The sequence below is a fragment of the Epinephelus fuscoguttatus genome, linkage group LG19, assembly GCF_011397635.1.
Source record: "Epinephelus fuscoguttatus linkage group LG19, E.fuscoguttatus.final_Chr_v1".
NCBI classification, from domain to species: Eukaryota; Metazoa; Chordata; class Actinopteri; order Perciformes; family Serranidae; genus Epinephelus; species Epinephelus fuscoguttatus.
This window is the reverse complement of record NC_064770.1, coordinates 8,787,496-8,810,954: the sequence shown is the minus strand read 5'-3', so window position 1 is coordinate 8,810,954 and position 23,459 is coordinate 8,787,496. Positions and strand designations below refer to the sequence as shown.

Sequence of the window (23,459 nt, the reverse complement as noted above, 5' to 3'; positions counted from 1 at the left end):
TGAAAAGAAACTTGGCATTCAGAGAAAGGTTAGAAAGATTTAAAAACAAGTCACTGGGGTGGGGAATAGCCAGCAGTAAAAAGTTTCCAATATGTTGACAAATACTTTATAAAATTTAGAAGTATGCCTGGTGCTTTTTATAGATGTTTAATACCCGAAATGTTTCCTTTGAAGTAGGCCTTACATATCTAGAACATTCTGTGCTAACACTATTCACTCCTTTTGCATCTTTAGTTGAATTCAGAATATTAGAGGTTTCATGGAAATCACTAGAATTACAAAGATTGGCATGTAAGTTATATACTACTTAGAGATAACACTGACATCTTCACAGATGATATCTCCAATTTTTAGTCTGGTTATTAAGTTATACTGTTGGAGCTATTTATTTGTTGTTAGTATTTAGTTGTTTCGCTAATAATTAATATTATTTGATTATTCTATTCTTGTATTTTGTTTTGCTAATTATTCATTTAGTTTAGTTGTTTCTTGTTTAGTATTTGTTCACTATTTCATTTCGTTTTGGGCATACTGTGGGCACCAAAGTTTATATATGTAGGAAAGCAGGTAGGCGACCAGAATGCACCTGGGTGGGCATATGGTTTTTTACCAGAGCGGGAGAGGCATGCAGGGATTTCTTTGTTCTTTGTTTGCTTGCGTGTTTCTGGTTGAATAAACCACTGGAAACGCAGAAACTCTGCATGGACAATGACTTTCTTTTGCCTGCATACACTACATGCCCATGGTGCGGCAGTGGTCCATTGTTTTTGTTTGACACGAGTTTGACACGATTTGGATTACTCTTTTGAACAAACGGCCACTACATATACATTCTCTCTAAATTTAAGAAATACCTGCTGTTCTTTTCATCCTCCTCTGACCATTTCCTTTGAAAGTGCACAAAGGTGAATCTGCATCGATGTCACTCAGATTCTGCTGTAAGTTTTCTAATGTGATAGCATGGTTTTCACTGATTGCATTATCATCTGAAGTTAGAGCAGAAATATCTTTATTTTTCCATTCTGGATCTCTTTTTAGATGCCTTTTTTGTGGTATAAAATAGGCAACTTTCTTATTTAATGTTCAAAAAAATTCCAACACTTTACATCTTCATTACTCCCAAAACTCTGAAAACTGATGTCAGACAGCCTACCAGCTGTTGACTTTATAGTAGTGAGTTATTAAACTTCCAATAAACCACATTCCTTCTGTTGTTCCGGTTATTATTGAGATTCAGTCTCTGTTTCACTCTGTGGTCCTGCAGGAGAAAATTTTGCCCGACTGAATTAAATTCAAGCTTTATTGAGACCAGCCAAAAATCAATTCTCGATTGAAAACAAGTCTTTTCGTTTACCCATGCGAGTGTCTGCTCGAACCTCCCGGAACTTCCTCGAAGCTTCTCGTGAGACGCCCCGGGGCTACGTCATCACGCCGAGCGTGAGCGCTGAGCTCTGTGATTGGACCAAAGGAGTCTGTAGACAGCATGGTGGAAAGCTCGAGATGTGTCCAGAAAACAGTGAGCAATGTATAAAGTCACAGTGGTTCAGTTACCGGCATTCAGACATCCAGAGCACTGACGAGAGGATCCACGGGACAGCACAGGAACCTCTTCACCTTCCCTTCTCTTTATATTCTCATCTTTTCACCACAGTAAGTGCTACTTCGTTTTCTGCTAGAATTTAAATGCATTTGTTTTACGGACTTTACGGACTTCTTTCCTTCAGAAAAGCGGTCTTTTTAGGCTTTATGTTTAATGTACAGCGCTGTGGAGTTAAAATCAAGCTATGTGGAGATTTATGTGATAAATTACTTGTCGCTCTGAGCTAAAATGTCCTTAAAATGATGTGCGAATTATAGAAATAACAGTCCTTGGCTCAAATACAGCTACTGGGGCTTCACTCATACTGAGTGGAAGTTTCACCAAACACCTTTAGAAAAACTGTCAGGTTTAGATAGTAAATAATGTGAGTAGCTTAACGTTACAGTGCAATAGACTAGTTTTTTCTAGCCTTTAATTTGAAGCTATTTTTTAAGAGAAGTATACTATTTGTTCCTTTGAACTAAAATGTCCTTGAAATTAAAATGAATGTGTATTATTATTATTATTATTATTATTACATTTTTTAAAAAAAATTTTTTCACAAACATATCATTTAAGTAATATAAACAATTATTTTGATTGGGATGTGCGAAGGAGAGGTATGAAACCTGCGAGGGCTTATATGAAAACCTCACCCACGAAGACATAAATCAAAGACCACATTTGTTACAAAGGCAAAAAATAAGAAACAATTAAATGATAACAAGAATGAGTAGGAAAAAGAAGCAATCAACTGAGTGATTATACAGTGAATATAAGAAGGAAAAATACATACATGAATGAATAATGTAAGACAATAAAGATACATGCGTAAATGAAAGAACAAAGTAGGCTAAGACAATAAATGAACAACATAATTATAGATGACTTATTAAGTTTGATGGCACATAGTTTGGCTGACGAGGTACCTATTGAGAGCCTTTTTAAATGATGTTAAATAAATAATTTTTTTCAGATAGTGAAGTAGCTGATTCCAGAGACAGGGACCTTGATAATGTATAGCAAATTGCCTAAGAGTGGTTCTAAAGAAAGCAGTGTGGAGATCGGAAGAGTTTCATGTCGAGTAGCTGTGGACTAGGTTGTTAGATACAAATATATGACAGAAACCTGGAGGTAAAATATTCATTCTTTTGCTGGAACACAAGTAAGCAGATCCGATACACATTTATATCATAAACATTCAAAATTACAAGTTTTTGAAACACAGGGCCTGAGCTCGCTCGTGGTTCAGAGTTTGTAGTCATTCTAACACACCCTTTCTGTAAAGTAACAAGATGTATGAGGTTTCTTCTGTAAGTGCTTGCCCGTACAAAATTGCAGTAGGAAAGAAAAGGATATAATAAAGTATAATATAAAATAAAATTGACTTGACTGTAACAATAACACACCAAGGGTAAAATGGTAAATCGATCATTTAGAATGGACAAGCTTTTATTGATCCATTCATAATGTAAAAATGGTTGCTGTATGTACATACTTTTTCAATTTTCCTGTCTAATTTTTGTCTCTGCATCTTTAGGACATTAACTCAAAACAACCAAGATGTCTGCAGCTACAGGTGTAGCAATCGGCATCGACCTGGGCACCACCTACTCCTGTGTGGGGGTTTTCCAGCATGGAAAAGTAGAAATCATCGCCAACGACCAGGGCAACAGGACCACCCCCAGCTATGTGGCGTTCACTGACACCGAAAGGCTCATCGGGGACGCAGCCAAGAACCAGGCTGCTTTGAACCCCAGCAACACTGTGTTTGATGCCAAGAGACTGATTGGAAGAAAGATAGATGATCCAGTGGTGCAGGCGGACATGAAGCACTGGCCCTTCAAGGTGGTGGGAGATGGAGGAAAGCCCAAAATTCAAGTGGAACACAAAGGAGAGAACAAAGCTTTCTACCCTGAGGAGATTTCCTCCATGGTTCTGGTGAAGATGAAGGAGATTGCTGAGGCCTACCTCGGCCAAAAGGTAACCAACGCAGTCATCACAGTCCCAGCATACTTCAACGACTCCCAGCGCCAGGCGACTAAAGATGCAGGCGTCATCGCAGGACTGAATGTCATGAGGATCATCAATGAGCCGACAGCAGCCGCCATCGCGTACGGCCTGGACAAAAGCAAGTCAGGAGAACGTAATGTCCTGATCTTTGACCTGGGTGGAGGCACCTTTGACGTGTCTATCCTGACCATTGAGGATGGTATCTTTGAGGTCAAAGCCACGGCTGGAGACACTCACCTGGGTGGAGAAGACTTTGACAATCGCATGGTCAGCCACTTTGTGGAGGAGTTCAAGAGGAAACAGAAGAAAGACATCAGCCAGAACAAGAGAGCCTTGAGGAGGCTGCGCACAGCTTGTGAGAGGGCCAAGAGAACCCTGTCCTCCAGCTCCCAGGCCAGCATTGAGATTGATTCTCTGTTTGAGGGCATCGACTTCTACACCTCCATCACCAGGGCTCGCTTTGAGGAGCTGTGCTCAGACCTGTTTAGGAACACATTAGAGCCGGTGGAGAAAGCCCTGAGGGACGCCAAAAAGGACAAGGCACAGATCCACGATGTGGTCCTGAGGCTCCACCAGAATCCCCAAAATTCAGAAACTCCTGCAGGATTTCTTCAACGGCAAGGAGCTGAACAAGAGCATCAACCCAGACGAGGCAGTGGCATACGGTGCTGCTGTCCAGGCCGCCATTCTCACAGGTGATACCTCGGGCAACGTCCAGGACCTGCTGCTGCTGGACGTGGCACCTCTATCCCTGGGTATTGAGACAGCTGGAGGAGTCATGACGTCCCTGATTAAACGCAACACCACCATCCCCACTAAACAAACCCAGACCTTCACCACCTACTCTGACAACCAGCCTGGGGTCCTCATCCAGGTCTATGAGGGGGAAAGAGCCATGACCAAGGACAACAACCTGCTGGGCAAGTTTGAGCTGACAGGAATCCCGCCTGCTCCACGTGGGGTCCCACAGATCGAGGTCACCTTCGACGTGGACGCCAATGGCATTTTGAACGTGTCTGCAGTGGACAAAAGCACCGGCAAAGTGAACAAAATCACCATCACCAACGATAAGGGCCGACTGAGCAAAGAGGAGATCGAGCGAATGGTGCAGGATGCTGACAAATACAAAGCTGAGGACGACGTTCAGAGGGACAGAATCTCTGCCAAGAACTCCCTGGAGTCCTACGCCTTCAACATGAAGAGCAGTGTGCAGGACGAGAACCTGAAGGACAAAATTAGCGAGGAGGACAAGAAGAAGGTGACTGAGAAGTGTGAGGAGACCATCGCCTGGCTGGAGAACAATCAGTTGGCTGACAAAGAGGAGTACCAAGACAAGCAGAAAGAGCTGGAGAAAGTGTGTAGCTCCATCATCAGCAAGTTGTACCAGGGAGGAATGCCTGCAAGCAGCTGTAGAGAGCAGGCACGAGCCAGCTCCCAGGGGCCCACCATCGAGGAGGTGGACTAAAATGGCCCTCATGTGGACTCTTATCACTGGGACTGTTTAAATACAACTGTAAATGTATGACTTATATTATTTTCTTTATAATGACTGTATTTGTGAATAAAGTTGTTAAGATTATAAACATTTGTATTACAAGTGCCACCCTAGTGTACCTTTCATCTCTGCCTTGCTGGACATTGCAATAAAGATGAAACAAATATAAACAAATATCATTATTCTGGTTATTCTGGTTTTATTTTTCTGGTTTATGACTTCAAAGAATCATTAATTAAAAGTTGGGAAGTTGTGTGTGTTCAGTAGCTGGTGTGCAAAGTAGAAAGATTTACAATACAATCATGTTTCAACAGAAAGAATTGACGCTGACAAGAGTTACATTCAAGCAGTGGTATATGAAAAAAATCTGCATAGGAGGTCCCACTTACTGCCTCCTATGTATACACTAAATGAGCTGACAGTCATCAATAAAGCTCAATCATAAAGTCTGTGTTGAAAGTACATTGGTTACACATTTGAAAAGTTGGTTAACATCCTGACAGTCTGTCTCTACTGCATGACAGACATCAATAATCGCAATCATTCAGATGACTCCCATGTGCTTTAAAGTTCTTGCTGCTGGAAACACAGAGGAGACCCTCGGTCCTATGTTGATGGGAACAAACACAGTGCTGAAATACTCCAGAAGGGGGGCGTCGGTGGCTTAGTGGTAGAGCAGGCGCCCCATGTACAAGGCTGCTGCCGCAGCGGCCCGGGTTCGACTCCAGCCTGCAGCCCCCCGCTGCATGCCACCCCACCCCACCCCACCCCCCACGCCCGTCCGCCCCATCAAATAAAGGCTAAAAATGCCCCCAAGAATATCTCAAAAAAAAAAAAAAAAAAAAAAAATACTCCAGAAGGAAACAGTGTAAGATCCAGAGAAAACTAATGAAAAATCTTAAACACGCATTTGAAAACCAACCAACCAACCAATCACTTCTTTTCTCTCATAAATAATTTCTCACAGTCAGTGTTACTGGGTAAAACAGCAGCATAAATTATTCACATTTCCACTAAATGTGTAATAATCAGAATGTGAAAATGGATTACACTAGAAAATCTGATAAACTAATAAGATATATTATATATTAAGTTACCCAGCAGTAAATAAAAAATAATATGAGCCCCACCTTTACCAACTGTAACATTAAAGTGATTAATGCATTAATAACTATTATCCAATATTATATAACAACTGTCAATCATGTCAATCACTGAAATGATTGACAGTGATTGACATGACAGCATGGACTTAAACTTTGGCAGATTTTCTCACTGGATTAAGAACCTGTCTGACACACTTCATGAAAGGATTTAGGGTTTTAAATAATTAGATTTATGCTGTTGTTGTTTTAAACAGTGCTCTCAATAACTATCAATATATTATTCATTTATTTTTCAATAAATAAAACATGCTAAGTTTCATTCAGTAATGTGACCTCGGGGACAGTGCTGACCACAAATAGTAATTGATATTATATTCTTCCTCTAATTTTTAATTTATTAGCAATTTTAACACCTTACACTTCCAAGCTGTATTGTGAACAGTTGATTCCATAAATCTGAATATATGAAATGAGGGGTTGGGCTGTGTCCTCCGCCAGAATATTTTGGGCATGAAACACTTAATTCCCTGCATTCTGGGGAATCTTAACGCATCATTTGTACATTTTCTGCATCAATTTATGGTGTAAATATCTTTAATCTTGTCAAAATTGCTTTTTTTTGTTTTAGTTTACTGAGATATGTATGTGCAGATAAAAACTTGAAACTTATGACATCCTTTGAATTATTTTACTACTTAAACACTGGACATTCATAGTACCTACATATCCATTTAAGCAGTGGTGAACCGTCCATGAACTGTACAATTTAAAGGTACTTGTGCTTGAGTGCTTCTATTTTATGCTACTTTTTATACGTCTGCTCCAGTGCAGAGAGGAATGTTGTACTTTTTACTCCACTGCATAATTTGAACGCTTTAGTTACTTTAAAGTTTTTCATTATTAATAAAAACTGTATATCAAGTTTTAAAAAATACACTGTTGTAGATTAAGCAACAGCATATAAAATAATAAAGTGAGCTCCACCTTAACCAGCTGCAACATTTAGATAATGAACACATTAATGCATAATAATTGTAATCCATAGACATAATAATCTGAAATGGGCCATTCTGCATAATGAATAGCTGCAGTCCAAAGTATTAAGACTTCCCTCTGTTTGAGACACAGACATAACCTCCTTATTTAAATTGCGTGGCTTATTTTTCCAGATAAAGTTAAAAAGCTTTGGCAGAAAGTCAGAGAAGGGCCCAGGAAAAGTGTCTGGAGTGGATGATCCACATTAAAAGAAACTTGGCGTTGAAGAAGGATTTAAGTACAGAAAGATTTAAAAACAACAGTCCCGGGGGCGGGGGTATAGCCAGCAAAAAAGATCTTGCAATATTTTGACAGATAGCCTATTTTTATAAAATTTAGAAGTAAGCCTGGTACTTTGTTTTTAGATCTTTAACACCTGAGATATTTCCTCTGAAGTAGGCCTAACAATTTTGGAACATTCTGTGCTAACACTATTTACTGCTTTTACATGTTTAGTTGAATTCAGAATATTAGAGCTTTCATGGAAATCACTAGAACTATAAAGATTAGCATAAGTTAGCTACTACTTAGAGATAACACTGACATCTTCACAGATGGTGGTGTCTCCAATATTTAGTCTGGTTATTAAGTTATACATTCTCTCTAAATTTAAGAAATAGCCTACCTGCTGCTCTTTTCATCCTCCTCTGACCATTTCCTATGAAAGTGCACAAACGTTAATCTGCATAGATTTCACTCAGTTCCTGCTGTTAGTTTTCTAATGTGATAGCATGGTTTTCACTGATTGCAATATTGTCCTAAGTTAGAGCAGAAATATCAGTATTTTTTTCTATTCCGATCTCTTTTTAGATCCCTTATTTGCAGTATGAAAAATAGGCAACTTTCTTATTTAACATTAAAAAACTTCACAACACTTTACATCTTCATTACTCCCAAAACTCTGAAAATTGGCGGACTTTAACTTCCAATAAACCACATTCCTTCTGTTGTTCCGGTTATTATTGAGATTCAGTCTCTGTTTCACTCTGTGGTCCTGCAGGAGAAAATTTTGCCCGACTGAATTAAATTCAAGCTTTATTGAGACCAGCCAAAAATCAATTCTCGATTGAAAACAAGTCTTTTCGTTTACCCATGCGAGTGTCTGCTCGAACCTCCCGGAACTTCCTCGAAGCTTCTCGTGAGACGCCCCGGGGCTACGTCATCACGCCGAGCGTGAGCGCTGAGCTCTGTGATTGGACCAAAGGAGTCTGTAGACAGCATGGTGGAAAGCTCGAGATGTGTCCAGAAAACAGTGAGCAATGTATAAAGTCACAGTGGTTCAGTTACCGGCATTCAGACATCCAGAGCACTGACGAGAGGATCCACGGGACAGCACAGAAACCTCTTCACCTTCCCTTCTCTTTATATTCTCATCTTTTCACCACAGTAAGTGCTACTTCGTTTTCTGCTAGAATTTAAATGCATTTGTTTTACGGACTTTACGGACTTCTTTCCTTCAGAAAAGCGGTCTTTTTAGGCTTTATGTTTAATGTACAGCGCTGTGGAGTTAAAATCAAGCTATGTGGAGATTTATGTGATAAATTACTTGTCGCTCTGAGCTAAAATGTCCTTAAAATGATGTGCGAATTATAGAAATAACAGTCCTTGGCTCAAATACAGCTACTGGGGCTTCACTCACACTGAGTGGAAGTTTCACCAAACACCTTTAGAAAAACTGTCAGGTTTAGATAGTAAATAATGTGAGTAGCTTAACGTTACAGTGCAATAGACTAGTTTTTTCTAGCCTTTAATTTGAAGCTATTTATTAAGAGATATATACTACTTGTTGCTTTGAACTAAAATGTCTTAGAAATTAAAATGAGTGTGTATTATAAAAGCGCCATTAGATTAAATTCAGTCAGTTATAAGTTTTCTCTTACTGAATAAACCAAACTCCCTCAGAAAATGCCAATCTAGACTGTAGTTAATGTGTAGGCGTGGTTTAAAGAACAGATGTGTAATATCAGAATTGTTGCTCTGAACCTATATCACATTAAAATTTTGCGCAAATTGTGTGAACACATGTTGGAATCTTTTACATACCACCACGAAATGTTTTCTTTTACATCTGAATAACTGTCAAATTTATGATCCATTGGTAGTCGAATTTATATACAGTCCCACCAAACAAATTTTAAGTTTTCTTATTACACAAAATTATATACTTCTTGAAGTTTCGGCATTGAAATAAGAACCCAGTTGTTTGGCAATGAGACATTGATCCCCAAAAACCATTAATTTTTTTTTCGGTTATCATTTTCAGTAATAGACCTCATATAAAACCGACTTGATTTTAACAATAACACACCAAGGGTAAAATAGTAAATCAATCATTTAGAACGGACAAGCTTTTATTGATTCATTCATAATGTAAAAATGGTTGCTGTATGTACATACTTTTTCAATTTTCCTGTCTAATTTTTGTCTCTGCATCTTTAGGACATTAACTCAAAACAACCAAGATGTCTGCAGCTACAGGTGTAGCAATCGGCATCGACCTGGGCACCACCTACTCCTGTGTGGGGGTTTTCCAGCATGGAAAAGTAGAAATCATCGCCAACGACCAGGGCAACAGGACCACCCCCAGCTATGTGGCGTTCACTGACACCGAAAGGCTCATCGGGGACGCAGCCAAGAACCAGGCTGCTTTGAACCCCAGCAACACTGTGTTTGATGCCAAGAGACTGATTGGAAGAAAGATAGATGATCCAGTGGTGCAGGCGGACATGAAGCACTGGCCCTTCAAGGTGGTGGGAGATGGAGGAAAGCCCAAAATTCAAGTGGAACACAAAGGAGAGAACAAAGCTTTCTACTCTGAGGAGATTTCCTCCATGGTTCTGGTGAAGATGAAGGAGATTGCTGAGGCCTACCTCGGCCAAAAGGTAACCAACGCAGTCATCACAGTCCCAGCATACTTCAACGACTCCCAGCGCCAGGCGACTAAAGATGCAGGCGTCATCGCAGGACTGAATGTCATGAGGATCATCAATGAGCCGACAGCAGCCGCCATCGCGTACGGCCTGGACAAAAGCAAGTCAGGAGAACGTAATGTCCTGATCTTTGACCTGGGTGGAGGCACCTTTGACGTGTCTATCCTGACCATTGAGGATGGTATCTTTGAGGTCAAAGCCACGGCTGGAGACACTCACCTGGGTGGAGAAGACTTTGACAATCGAATGGTCAGCCACTTTGTGGAGGAGTTCAAGAGGAAACAGAAGAAAGACATCAGCCAGAACAAGAGAGCCTTGAGGAGGCTGCGCACAGCTGTGAGAGGGCCAAGAGAACCCTGTCCTCCAGCTCCCAGGCCAGCATTGAGATTGATTCTCTGTTTGAGGGCATCGACTTCTACACCTCCATCACCAGGGCTCGCTTTGAGGAGCTGTGCTCAGACCTGTTCAGGAACACATTAGAGCCAGTGGAGAAAGCCCTGAGGGACGCCAAAAAGGACAAGGCACAGATCCACGATGTGGTCCTGGTTGGAGGCTCCACCAGAATCCCCAAAATTCAGAAACTCCTGCAGGATTTCTTCAACGGCAAGGAGCTGAACAAGAGCATCAACCCAGACGAGGCAGTGGCATACGGTGCTGCTGTCCAGGCTGCCATTCTCACAGGTGATACCTCGGGCAACGTCCAGGACCTGCTGCTGCTGGACGTGGCACCTCTGTCCCTGGGTATTGAGACAGCTGGAGGAGTCATGACGTCCCTGATTAAACGCAACACCACCATCCCCACAAAACAAACCCAGACCTTCACCACCTACTCTGACAACCAGCCTGGGGTCCTCATCCAGGTCTATGAGGGGGAAAGAGCCATGACCAAGGACAACAACCTGCTGGGCAAGTTTGAGCTGACAGGAATCCCGCCTGCTCCACGTGGGGTCCCACAGATCGAGGTCACCTTCGACGTGGACGCCAATGGCATTTTGAACGTGTCTGCAGTGGACAAAAGCACCGGCAAAGTGAACAAAATCACCATCACCAACGATAAGGGCCGACTGAGCAAAGAGGAGATCGAGCGAATGGTGCAGGATGCTGACAAATACAAAGCTGAGGACGACGTTCAGAGGGACAGAATCTCTGCCAAGAACTCCCTGGAGTCCTACGCCTTCAACATGAAGAGCAGTGTGCAGGACGAGAACCTGAAGGACAAAATTAGCGAGGAGGACAAGAAGAAGGTGACTGAGAAGTGTGAGGAGACCATCGCCTGGCTGGAGAACAATCAGTTGGCTGAAAAAGAGGAGTACCAAGACAAGCAGAAAGAGCTGGAGAAAGTGTGTAGCTCCATCATCAGCAAGTTGTACCAGGGAGGAATGCCTGCAAGCAGCTGTAGAGAGCAGGCACGAGCCAGCTCCCAGGGGCCCACCATCGAGGAGGTGGACTAAAATGGCCCTCATGTGGACTCTTATCACTGGGACTGTTTAAATACAACTGTAAATGTATGACTTATATTATTTTTCTTTATAATGACTGTATTTGTGAATAAAGTTGTTAAGATTATAAACATTTGTATTATAAGTGCCACCCTAGTGTACCTTTCATCTCTGCCTTGCTGGACATTGCAATAAAGATGAAACAAATATAAACAAATATCATTATTCTGGTTTTATTTTTCTGGTTTATGACTTCAAAGAATCATTAATTAAAAGTTGGGAAGTTGTGTGTGTTCAGTAGCTGGTGTACAAAGTAGAAAGATTTACAATACAATCATGTTTCAACAGAAAGAATTGACGCTGACAAGAGTTACATTCAAGCAGTGGTATATGAAAAAAATCTGCATAGGAGGTCCCACTTACTGCCTCCTATGTATACACTAAATGAGCTGACAGTCATCAATAAAGCTCAATCATAAAGTCTGTGTTGAAAGTACATTGGTTACACATTTGAAAAGTTGGTTAACATCCTGACAGTCTGTCTCTACTGCATGACAGACATCAATAATCGCAATCATTCAGATGACTCCCATGTGCTTTAAAGTTCTTGCTGCTGGAAACACAGAGGAGACCCTCGGTCCTATGTTGATGGGAACAAACACAGTGCTGAAATACTCCAGAAGGGGGGCGTCAGTGGCTTAGTGGTAGAGCAGGCGCCCCATGTACAAGGCTGCTGCCGCAGCGACCCGGGTTCGACTCCAGCCTGCAGCCCCCCACTGTTCTAAATGCATCCTCTGCACCCCCCCCCCCCCAAAATCTATATGTTGTATATAATATTATGTAACATTTAATATTTGGATGTCCTATCTATTTTTTGTGTTTTTTCATCATGTTTTTACATATTGTTTTTTTCAAGCACAACACAGGAGGGGGCAACAAAACAATTCAGTTAAGGTTAATGATTTGATTCTTTTTTTCTCTGTCCACTGCACACTGTAGAGTTATGTATGCAACATATAAAAACTTGAAACTTATGACATCCTTTGAATTATTTTACTACTTTAACACTGGACATTCATAGTACCTACATGTCCATTAAAGCAGTGGTGAACCATCCTTAAGTACAATATTAAGGTACTTGTGCTTTTTTGAGTGCTTCTGTTTTATACTATGTTTTATACATCTGCTTAAATACAGAGAGAAATATTGTACTTTTTATTCCACTGCATAATTTGAACACTTCAGTTACTTTAAAGTTTTTTATTATTAATACAAACTATACATCAAGTTTTAAAAAATATGTTGTTGTTGATTAAGCAACAGCATATAAAATAATAAAGTGAGCTCCACCTTAACTAGCTGCAACATTTAGATAATGAACAAATGAATGCATCAATAATTATAATCTATTCACATAATATTGTGAAATGGGCCATTCTGCATAATGAATAGCTGCAGTCCAAATTATTAAGACTTCCCTCTGTTTGAGACATAGACATAACTTCCTGATTTTTCTTTTGCCTGCGTACACTACATGCCCATGGTGCGGCAGTGGTCCATTGTTTTTGTTTGACACGAGTTTGACACGATTTGGATTACTCTTTTGAACAAACGGCCACTACATATACATTCTCTCTAAATTTAAGAAATACCTGCTGTTCTTTTCATCCTCCTCTGACCATTTCCTTTGAAAGTGCACAAAGGTGAATCTGCATCGATGTCACTCAGATTCTGCTGTAAGTTTTCTAATGTGATAGCATGGTTTTCACTGATTGCATTATCATCTGAAGTTAGAGCAGAAATATCTTTATTTTTCCATTCTGGATCTCTTTTTAGATGCCTTTTTTGTGGTATAAAATAGGCAACTTTCTTATTTAATGTTCAAAAAAATTCCCAACACTTTACATCTTCATTACTCCCAAAACTCTGAAAACTGATGTCAGACAGCCTACCAGCTGTTGACTTTATAGTAGTGAGTTCTTAAACTTCCAATAAACCACATTCCTTCTGTTGTTCCGGTTATTATTGAGATTCAGTCTCTGTTTCACTCTGTGGTCCTGCAGGAGAAAATTTTGCCCGACTGAATTAAATTCAAGCTTTATTGAGACCAGCCAAAAATCAATTCTCGATTGAAAACAAGTCTTTTCGTTTACCCATGCGAGTGTCTGCTCGAACCTCCCGGAACTTCCTCGAAGCTTCTCGTGAGACGCCCCGGGGCTACGTCATCACGCCGAGCGTGAGCGCTGAGCTCTGTGATTGGACCAAAGGAGTCTGTAGACAGCATGGTGGAAAGCTCGAGATGTGTCCAGAAAACAGTGAGCAATGTATAAAGTCACAGTGGTTCAGTTACCGGCATTCAGACATCCAGAGCACTGACGAGAGGATCCACGGGACAGCACAGGAACCTCTTCACCTTCCCTTCTCTTTATATTCTCATCTTTTCACCACAGTAAGTGCTACTTCGTTTTCTGCTAGAATTTAAATGCATTTGTTTTACGGACTTTACGGACTTCTTTCCTTCAGAAAAGCGGTCTTTTAGGCTTTATGTTTAATGTACAGCGCTGTGGAGTTAAAATCAAGCTATGTGGAGATTTATGTGATAAATTACTTGTCGCTCTGAGCTAAAATGTCCTTAAAATGATGTGCGAATTATAGAAATAACAGTCCTTGGCTCAAATACAGCTACTGGGGCTTCACTCACACTGAGTGGAAGTTTCACCAAACACCTTTAGAAAAACTGTCAGGTTTAGATAGTAAATAATGTGAGTAGCTTAACGTTACAGTGCAATAGACTAGTTTTTTCTAGCCTTTAATTTGAAGCTATTTATTAAGAGATATATACTACTTGTTGCTTTGAACTAAAATGTCTTAGAAATTAAAATGAGTGTGTATTATAAAAGCGCCATTAGATTAAATACAGTCAGTCATAAGTTTTCTCTTACTGAATAAACCAAACTCCCTCAGAAAATGCCAATCTAGACTGTAGTTAATGTGTAGGCGTGGTTTAAAGAACAGATGTGTAATATCAGAATTGTTGCTCTGAACCTATATCACATTAAAATTTTGTGCAAATTGTGTGAACACATGTTGGAATCTTTTACATACCACCACGAAATGTTTTCTTTTACATCTGAATAACTGTCAAATTTATGATCCATTGGTAGTCGAATTTATATACAGTCCCACCAAATAAATTTTAAGTTTTTTCTTATTACACAAAATTATATACTTCTTGAAGTTTCGGCATTGAAATAAGAACCCAGTTGTTTGGCAATGAGACATTGATCCCCACAAACCATTAATTTTTTTTTCGGTTATCATTTTCAGTAATAGACCTCATATAAAACCGACTTGATTGTAACAATAACACACCAAGGGTAAAATAGTAAATCGATCATTTAGAATGGACGAGCTTTTATTGATTCATTCATAATGTAAAAATGGTTGCTGTATGTACATACTTTTTCAATTTTCCTGTCTAATTTTTGTCTCTGCATCTTTAGGACATTAACTCAAAACAACCAAGATGTCTGCAGCTAAAGGTGTAGCGATCGGCATCGACCTGGGCACCACCTACTCCTGTGTGGGGGTTTTCCAGCATGGAAAAGTAGAAATCATCGCCAACGACCAGGGCAACAGGACCACCCCCAGCTATGTGGCGTTCACTGACACCGAAAGGCTCATCGGGGACGCAGCCAAGAACCAGGCTGCTTTGAACCCCAGTAACACTGTGTTTGATGCCAAGAGACTGATTGGAAGAAAGATAGATGATCCAGTGGTGCAGGCGGACATGAAGCACTGGCCCTTCAAGGTGGTGGGAGATGGAGGAAAGCCCAAAATTCAAGTGGAACACAAAGGAGAGAACAAAGCTTTCTACCCTGAGGAGATTTCCTCCATGGTTCTAGTGAAGATGAAGGAGATTGCTGAGGCCTACCTCGGCCAAAAGGTAACCAACGCAGTCATCACAGTCCCAGCATACTTCAACGACTCCCAGCGCCAGGCGACTAAAGATGCAGGCGTCATCGCAGGACTGAATGTCATGAGGATCATCAATGAGCCGACAGCAGCCGCCATCGCGTACGGCCTGGACAAAAGCAAGTCAGGAGAACGTAATGTCCTGATCTTTGACCTGGGTGGAGGCACCTTTGACGTGTCTATCCTGACCATTGAGGATGGTATCTTTGAGGTCAAAGCCACGGCTGGAGACACTCACCTGGGTGGAGAAGACTTTGACAATCGCATGGTCAGCCACTTTGTGGAGGAGTTCAAGAGGAAACAGAAGAAAGACATCAGCCAGAACAAGAGAGCCTTGAGGAGGGCGCACAGCTGTGAGAGGGCCAAGAGAACCCTGTCCTCCAGCTCCCAGGCCAGCATTGAGATTGATTCTCTGTTTGAGGGCATCGACTTCTACACCTCCATCACCAGGGCTCGCTTTGAGGAGCTGTGCTCAGACCTGTTTAGGAACACATTAGAGCCAGTGGAGAAAGCCCTGAGGGACGCCAAAAAGGACAAGGCACAGATCCACGATGTGGTCCTGGTTGGAGGCTCCACCAGAATCCCAAAATTCAGAAACTCCTGCAGGATTTCTTCAACGGCAAGGAGCTGAACAAGAGCATCAACCCAGGACGAGGCAGTGGCATACGGTGCTGCTGTCCAGGCCGCCATTCTCACAGGTGATACCTCGGGCAACGTCCAGGACCTGCTGCTGCTGGACGTGGCGCCTCTGTCCCTGGGTATTGAGACAGCTGGAGGAGTCATGACGTCCCTGATTAAACGCAACACCACCATCCCCACTAAACAAACCCAGACCTTCACCACCTACTCTGACAACCAGCCTGGGGTCCTCATCCAGGTCTATGAGGGGGAAAGAGCCATGACCAGGACAACAACTTGCTGGGCAAGTTTGAGCTGACAGGAATCCCGCCTGCTCCACGAGGGGTCCCACAGATCGAGGTCACCTTCGACGTGGACGCCAATGGCATTTTGAACGTGTCTGCAGTGGACAAAAGCACCGGCAAAGTGAACAAAATCACCATCACCAACGATAAGGGCCGACTGAGCAAAGAGGAGATCGAGCGAATGGTGCAGGATGCTGACAAATACAAAGCTGAGGACGACGTTCAGAGGGACAGAATCTCTGCCAAGAACTCCCTGGAGTCCTACGCCTTCAACATGAAGAGCAGTGTGCAGGACGAGAACCTGAAGGACAAAATTAGCGAGGAGGACAAGAAGAAGGTGACTGAGAAGTGTGAGGAGACCATCGCCTGGCTGGAGAACAATCAGTTGGCTGAAAAAGAGGAGTACCAAGACAAGCAGAAAGAGCTGGAGAAAGTGTGTAGCTCCATCATCAGCAAGTTGTACCAGGGAGGAATGCCTGCAAGCAGCTGTAGAGAGCAGGCACGAGCCAGCTCCCAGGGGCCCACCATCGAGGAGGTGGACTAAAATGGCCCTCATGTGGACTCTTATCACTGGGACTGTTTAAATACAACTGTAAACGTATGACTTATATTATTGTTCTTTATAATGACTGTATTTGTGAATAAAGTTGTTAAGATTATAAACATTTGTATTATAAGTGCCACCCTAGTGTACCTTTCATCTCTGCCTTGCTGGACATTGCAATAAAGATGAAACAAAAATCATTTCATGAAAAGTTGCCATAGAGTGTTGTTTAAATAGATTGACTTAAAGCTAATGAGTTATAGTCATGCACTAGTATACAAAAAAAAAAACCTGTGTAGAAAGCTCTAGACACTGCCCCCCAAAGTTTTTAGAACAGGACTTTTGTCTGGCCCACAGAAAGATCCAAGTGTATATCTATCACAAGTCCTGACAGTGATTAAGGTGTAATGGTAGGTAAGGGGTTTTGAAATATGTTGGTACACATGTGAGATGGTGTTGAACATCCTGACAATCTGTCTCTACAGCACAAAAGAGGTCACTAATCATAATCAGTTACATGACTCCCATGTGCTATAGTGTTCCTGCCGCTGGAAACACAGAGGACACTATTGGCCCTGTGTTCATGGAAACAAACACAGCGCTGAAATACACAATAGTAACAATATTATTGCAATCCAGAGAAAACTTTGCTCCAATATTAGAATGAAAAATCTTAAACACACATTTGAAAACTGACCAGTCACTTATTTTCTCTCATAAATACAGTGAGTGTTACTGGGTAAAACAGCTGCATGAATTATTCACATTTCCACTGAATGTGTAATAACCAAAATGTGACATGGATTATACTGGGAATTCTGATAAGCTATTGTTTGGGCATGAAGGCCATACATTGTTCTTGAATTGTTTCCTCATGTACAGTGGTAGACAAAGTATTCAGATCTTTTACTAAAGTAAGTGCTGTAGTGTAACAGACACTCCATGAAGAAATACTTCACCTACAAATTGAATTTCCCCTTGGGGATCAATAAAGTATATAAAATCAAATAAAAAAAAATCAAAATTACTACTTGGAAATCGACTGGTCATGTTGCCTTGAACTCGTTAAGAAAACTATATTTTTTAGCATGCTTCCACGGAAAAAGGTTTTAGCAGAAATGCATGTGTTTGGGAAGTACTAAGCATACGACTGGTTAAATGAGACTTGGATGATACTGCACAAATAGTGAAAGAAATTGTAAATGTTTTGATAAAGTTTTGCTGTTGTTAGACATAGTCCCTAATTCATCAATAAATCAATATGATCACCATTTTCAGTAGAGGCATGTGAGAAAATGTTTTCTTCACCAAGGTAAAGGTAACACAGCGTGACCAATTGATTTAGAAATTGTCATTTTGTGGGCGAAATATTTCTTTAACAAGTTAAAGCCGTTATTCTAAAACCAGTGGTGGAAACTAGCTCAGTGAATTTATTCAAGTACGATACAAAAGTAGAATTTTGAGGTTTGTGTATTTCCATTTATGTTACTTTCTACTTCTCCTCTGTTACATATCAAATTGAAATACTGTACTTTTTCCTTCACTACATTTATTTAATAATTTTAGTTTAATTTAGATTAATAACACAGCTGATAGACACACTACTAAAATATGATTTGCGATTATAGTTTAAGCTACCCAAAAGTATATAATGTAATCTAAATGAGCTCCACCTTTATAAGCTGCTCCATTTAAGTGATGAACACATGTTTGCATCAAGAATTAAAATCCAGTGTCATACTATATTGTCCTAAAATGGGCTACTCTACTGTGACTTTTGGTACTTGAAGTATATAAATGCTCATACTTTGTACTTTTAATTAAGTAAGATTTTCAACTCATAATGGTATTTTTACACTGTGGTATTATTACTTTTACTCAGGCAAAAGGTCTAAATTGCACTTCTCAACCCACAAAACACAATACGCTCCCTCCGCTCCACTCACTCAAACCTCCTCCAAATACCCAGAACCAGACTCAGGACCATGGGAGATAGGGCCTTCTGTGCTGCTGCCCCACGTCTGTGGAATGCCCTCCCTGACACCTTGAGGGCACCACAATCCGCTGACTGTTTTAAAAGAGGATCTTAAGACATTTCTTTTTAGCAAAGCTTTTGGTCCCCCTTAGATGTTTTTGTTTAAATCCTTTTAAATAACTTGTAGCACTTTGAGATCTTTTGATGAACATGGCATTGTAAATAAAATGTATTATTATTATTATTATTATTATTATAAATAATTCCACCAACTCCACCTAAGTTAAAGTACAGAAATATTATCAGTAAAATGTACTTTGAGCATCAAAATTATTAGTTATGTAAAATGTCTTCCCTCAGATCTTTTGATATCATATAAATTGTATGACTGTATTAGTAATAATAATGCATACATTATACTGCTTAGTAGTTTTATCTATAACAGTGTATCACATTTAATGTTTTCATCATGGCTTCAAGGATACATAATGTTTTGCATATTTTATGAGGTGCTTTTAAAAATGAAGACATATAGTTTAAACATTCCTCGCTTGTACACATCCCAGAATAAGAGGCCATCTATTACACTAGCTTGTACCTTGAACTAAGAAATAAAGCAGTGCAGTGCGTCGATATCCCCACTAGCTGTCGCAATTTCACTTAAACTTTGGCAGATAACCTGACTGCTTTAAGAGCCTGTCTGACGTATTGTACAAAGGAATTTGATTTTTCAATATATATAGATAAAACATGCCAAGTTTCATTTTGGTCAGTCATGTGATCTGAGGGACAGTGATGACCAGACCTAATAAAAAATCATACTACTGTATATTCTTCCCATAATTTTTTTCAATGTATTGGCCATTTAAATACCCCACACTTCACAGCTGTGCTCTGGACAGGTGATTCCATAAATCTCCTGAAACAGGTTGCCAGAATTTTTTTGTTTGTCGTGAAAACAAAAACCCAAAGAGTTAGTTTGTTCTGAAACTGTAGGTTTATTGTGAATTATTTTATTTCACAGTGACCACCTGATTGCTCAGAAGTACTACTACTAGATTTAACATTTAGCATTTGCACATATTATCTTTTTTACTTGCTGTATGTATTGTGTTTAAAAGGTGTTATATTGTTTATTTTAACTCCAGTATACTGGAGGGGGCAACAAAGCATTCCAGTTCAGTTTATTACATTTATTTGTTCACTGCATAATGTAGAGACATGTTGAGTATATTTATTCAATTATTTATTTAAAAGGATCCCTGTTTCAATGGGGATATGACAAATGAAGACTTGAAACTTAAAATGTCCTTGTTTTTCCTTTCTACTTTAACATTAGGTACATTAGGTATTTTCATTTCATTCGTACATGTCTATTAACCAGTTTACTCAGGTACTGCACTTAACTACAGTTTTAAGGTACTTGTGCTTTAATGCTACTTTGTACTTAGAGTGCTTTTACTTTAATTTACTTCTACTCCACTAAAATTCATAGGGAAATATTGTACTTTTTACTCCACCACATTAAATTAAACACTTTAGTTACTTTGCATATTTTCATTATCAAAACAAAACATATATCAAGGATTAAAACAGTGTTTTCATAGATTAAGCTACTCAGCAGCATATAAAATGCCCGCCTTTACCAGTTGCAGCACTTAGATGATGAATAAATTAATTAATGCATCAGTAATTATAATCCAACAAAATAATGTTCTGTAATGGCCATTCTGCATAATGAGTAGCCTATTACTTTTAGTACTCTAAGTGTATTTTGATGCTAATTGTACTTCTACGTAGGCCTAAGTAAGATTTTGAATGCATTACTTGTACTCATGAGCTCACAAAGAATTTCTGCATGTGTGTGTGATCATTATAACTACTTTTGTTACTACTGCTATTACAATAATATCATTACTGTTAGGCTACTACTAAAAGATCTGAGTATTTTTTCCACTACTGCCATTAAGTGCTTTGCCTCATCATAATGAAATGTGACCAACATATACGGAGTCTTGTTGGGAAAAAAAAATCATTAAATCAAGCCTTCGAGCCTTTGTACTAGATTATTCATATTATCTAGGTCGATTTATTTATACCCTTTTATTTGTGAAGCGGAAGTCTCACAGGAAATGGAACAAATCAGCGTCCGGTCACTATGGTCCCGCCCCATCAGCCTGTGCCATCTTGTATTTAGCAAAGAACAAAAACGGTGTAAGAAACAAGTCCACCGTCAGGATGGGGCGCAGATATTAAGCCGGATTTTACGAGCATATATTTACAAAGGTCAAGTGTAACGGGACAATATGCTTGGAAGTGGAGCAGCGCCGAGAAACATCAGCCACACCCCGCAGAACAGCTCATGTTAACGTTAGCTTGTCGGAGCTAAGCTAGCCAATTAGCTAAGGCTAGTAACGTAAGAGAGGACAACTGGCCGAGCTTCTGTTTGAGCCAGCTAAGCTAGTAGTGTAATTAGAAAACCGTAAATTATTTTCACTGCTGGGACATCGGTGGAAATGGGCCAAACGTTGTGTTAATTATCCGCAGGGAGAGGAGACCCGGGCTATGAGGATAGAGGCTCGCTAGCTTGGCTGCTAACGGTTGTTTTTCGTTCCAGAGCGGAACCACAATAAGCCGCGGTAAGTAACGTTAAGGCTACATTTACTTAGCTCGCCTGGGTAGCTTACAGGGTTTCCTTTGGGAGTGTTATCATTAGCTTTTCAATTTCAAAAAACAATTCGAAACAATATACCTTTGCTACCCCATCACCTGCTGGTTGTATAAGTTATACGGTATTCATAACATTGTGTTAGCTTGCATTACAACAGAACATGGTTGTGTTCAGAACAGGACACTGTGGGACTGAAAGAGAGCATAAACGTTTATAAGCTCAATAGTATGCCCACAAAAATGAATTAATATTCTTATAGAAAAAAATCAACAAAGGATTCAAAAGAAGCATCATACACCTCACAATGTTTGCTTTGGTACGAAAGACCACCTGCCTATAGGTGACATTACTAATGCTTTTCTAAGCCCCAGCCCCATTTCAGGAGAAACAGAGCAAATAAATAGGTTTAATGCAGAATTAGGTAAAGGCAAAAAATAATTAACAACGAGTTGAAATTTCATGGCTCAGACATCCTGGAACAGAGTGAAAACAGAAGAAAAACCCTTATGAAACTTCTGTCTGACCCTCATCCTGTATGCCCAGTCTTTTCCAGTTTGTCCCTATGCCACTGGGAATGTGTGGGTGGGGCAGATTCTCTGGGTTTTCGGATTTGGGACAGGGGACGCATAGTTGTCTTTGATTTGTATTTAGAGAACTATGGTAAAATGAGAAATTGTTTAAATTTTGCTGCAGATAACTGCTAGCACTGTTCTTTGTGATGGATTGAATTTAAAGTTTTGTTGTTTTTTTTTAATCAAGTTTAAGTCATAATCTCAAGGGTTGGTCAACATTTCAGGGTCCTCCGTATCTTGGCAACTTGGCACCATCAGTGCAGCTTTGGAAAGACTGTAATGGAGTATAACAGCTCTTTTTATTGTGAACAATCACCAACAAAAGCTTTTAAAGCAAAATCTTCACAGCCAGAAATATTTGAGCAAGAACACATTCTGAACTTGGGTAGAAATTAACAACATCAACAACCAAGATAACATGTGTCCCTGATATGAGCAGGTAGCTGGCAGGCTACATAATGTGAAAGTTATTATGGCCAAACAAAGAAAGAAAAGAGCAATGACAAAAGATGCTTTGTTTAATCCAGCACCAACAATTACTGGCTGATACTGCTTCTAAATTCTTTGATCAAGGCTGATCGGAAGAGCTGATCAGATGACTCGAAACACGCAAGACAATTTCTGTGCACCGCTGAGATGGCTTTACTGGTTTAGGTTGTGTCTTTAAAGCCAGGCTCAGACTACAGTAGTAGGCCTTGAGGCTAATGTGTCCTTTAACTAGCATATTACTGTTGACAGATATTTAACTGACTGTTAAAATCTCATCTTAAGTTCTCACTGAAGAATAGATAATCTGTGTTGACCATGTCTCCCAAACCTTTTCCCATCCAGACTTGTTAAGTCTTTCGCTTTTTTTTTTTTTTTTTTTTACAGCAAATCATTATTACAGCAAGTTATCACATGTCAGCCTTTTAGTTAATATGGTTCTCCTTCTCCATAAGATCACATGAGAGTCATCATGTGAGGTGTTGAGTTGCTTCCTTTAGCACAATAACCTTAATAATGTCTTTTTGTGTGTGTGATTAATCATTTTCTTTCAAATCTTGTCATGTGTGCATGTTTGAGATCAGAGAGGAGAACATCTATCAGCTCCTGATATAGAAATGCTTTTTTGAGGTGATGTATTATATATATATATATATATACTGCTCAGCACATGCCACCAGCAAGCATAGAGAGACAGCAGGGAAAACATCATATTT

At 40.0% G+C, this 23,459-nt stretch overlaps 2 protein-coding genes, 2 long non-coding RNA genes and 2 pseudogenes across 4 annotated transcripts in view; 4 read left to right on the top strand and 2 right to left on the bottom strand.

The window, feature by feature from the left end:
* Window positions 1-1,540: 1,540 nt before the first annotated feature.
* On the top strand, window positions 1,541-5,261 carry LOC125879598 (heat shock 70 kDa protein 1-like; annotated as a pseudogene).
* LOC125879595 (heat shock 70 kDa protein 1-like) lies at window positions 1,541-11,814 on the top strand. The gene is given in 3 exon segments (XM_049561555.1): window positions 1,541-1,650; window positions 9,668-10,486; window positions 10,489-11,814. Coding segments are annotated over 2 exon segments (1,917 nt in total). The 5' UTR covers window positions 1,541-1,650; window positions 9,668-9,690; the 3' UTR covers window positions 11,610-11,814.
* LOC125879650 (uncharacterized) lies at window positions 4,409-16,619 on the bottom strand. The gene is made up of 2 exons (XR_007447957.1): window positions 16,488-16,619; window positions 4,409-4,505 (listed from the first exon to the last, which is right to left on the bottom strand). It is a non-coding gene; the product is annotated as an uncharacterized LOC125879650 (long non-coding RNA).
* LOC125879648 (uncharacterized) lies at window positions 10,773-16,400 on the bottom strand. Its single transcript, XR_007447955.1, has 2 exons — window positions 16,297-16,400; window positions 10,773-10,865 (listed from the first exon to the last, which is right to left on the bottom strand). It is a non-coding gene; the product is annotated as an uncharacterized LOC125879648 (long non-coding RNA).
* On the top strand, window positions 13,889-17,250 carry LOC125879599 (heat shock 70 kDa protein 1-like; annotated as a pseudogene).
* A 3,923-nt stretch (window positions 17,251-21,173) lies between these two features.
* The window catches only part of taok2a (TAO kinase 2a), a 32,159-nt gene continuing 29,873 nt past the window's right edge, over window positions 21,174-23,459 (top strand). Inside the window, 1 exon segment of the mRNA XM_049561537.1 lies at window positions 21,174-21,653. The gene's annotated coding sequence lies outside the window, so the exon portion shown is untranslated.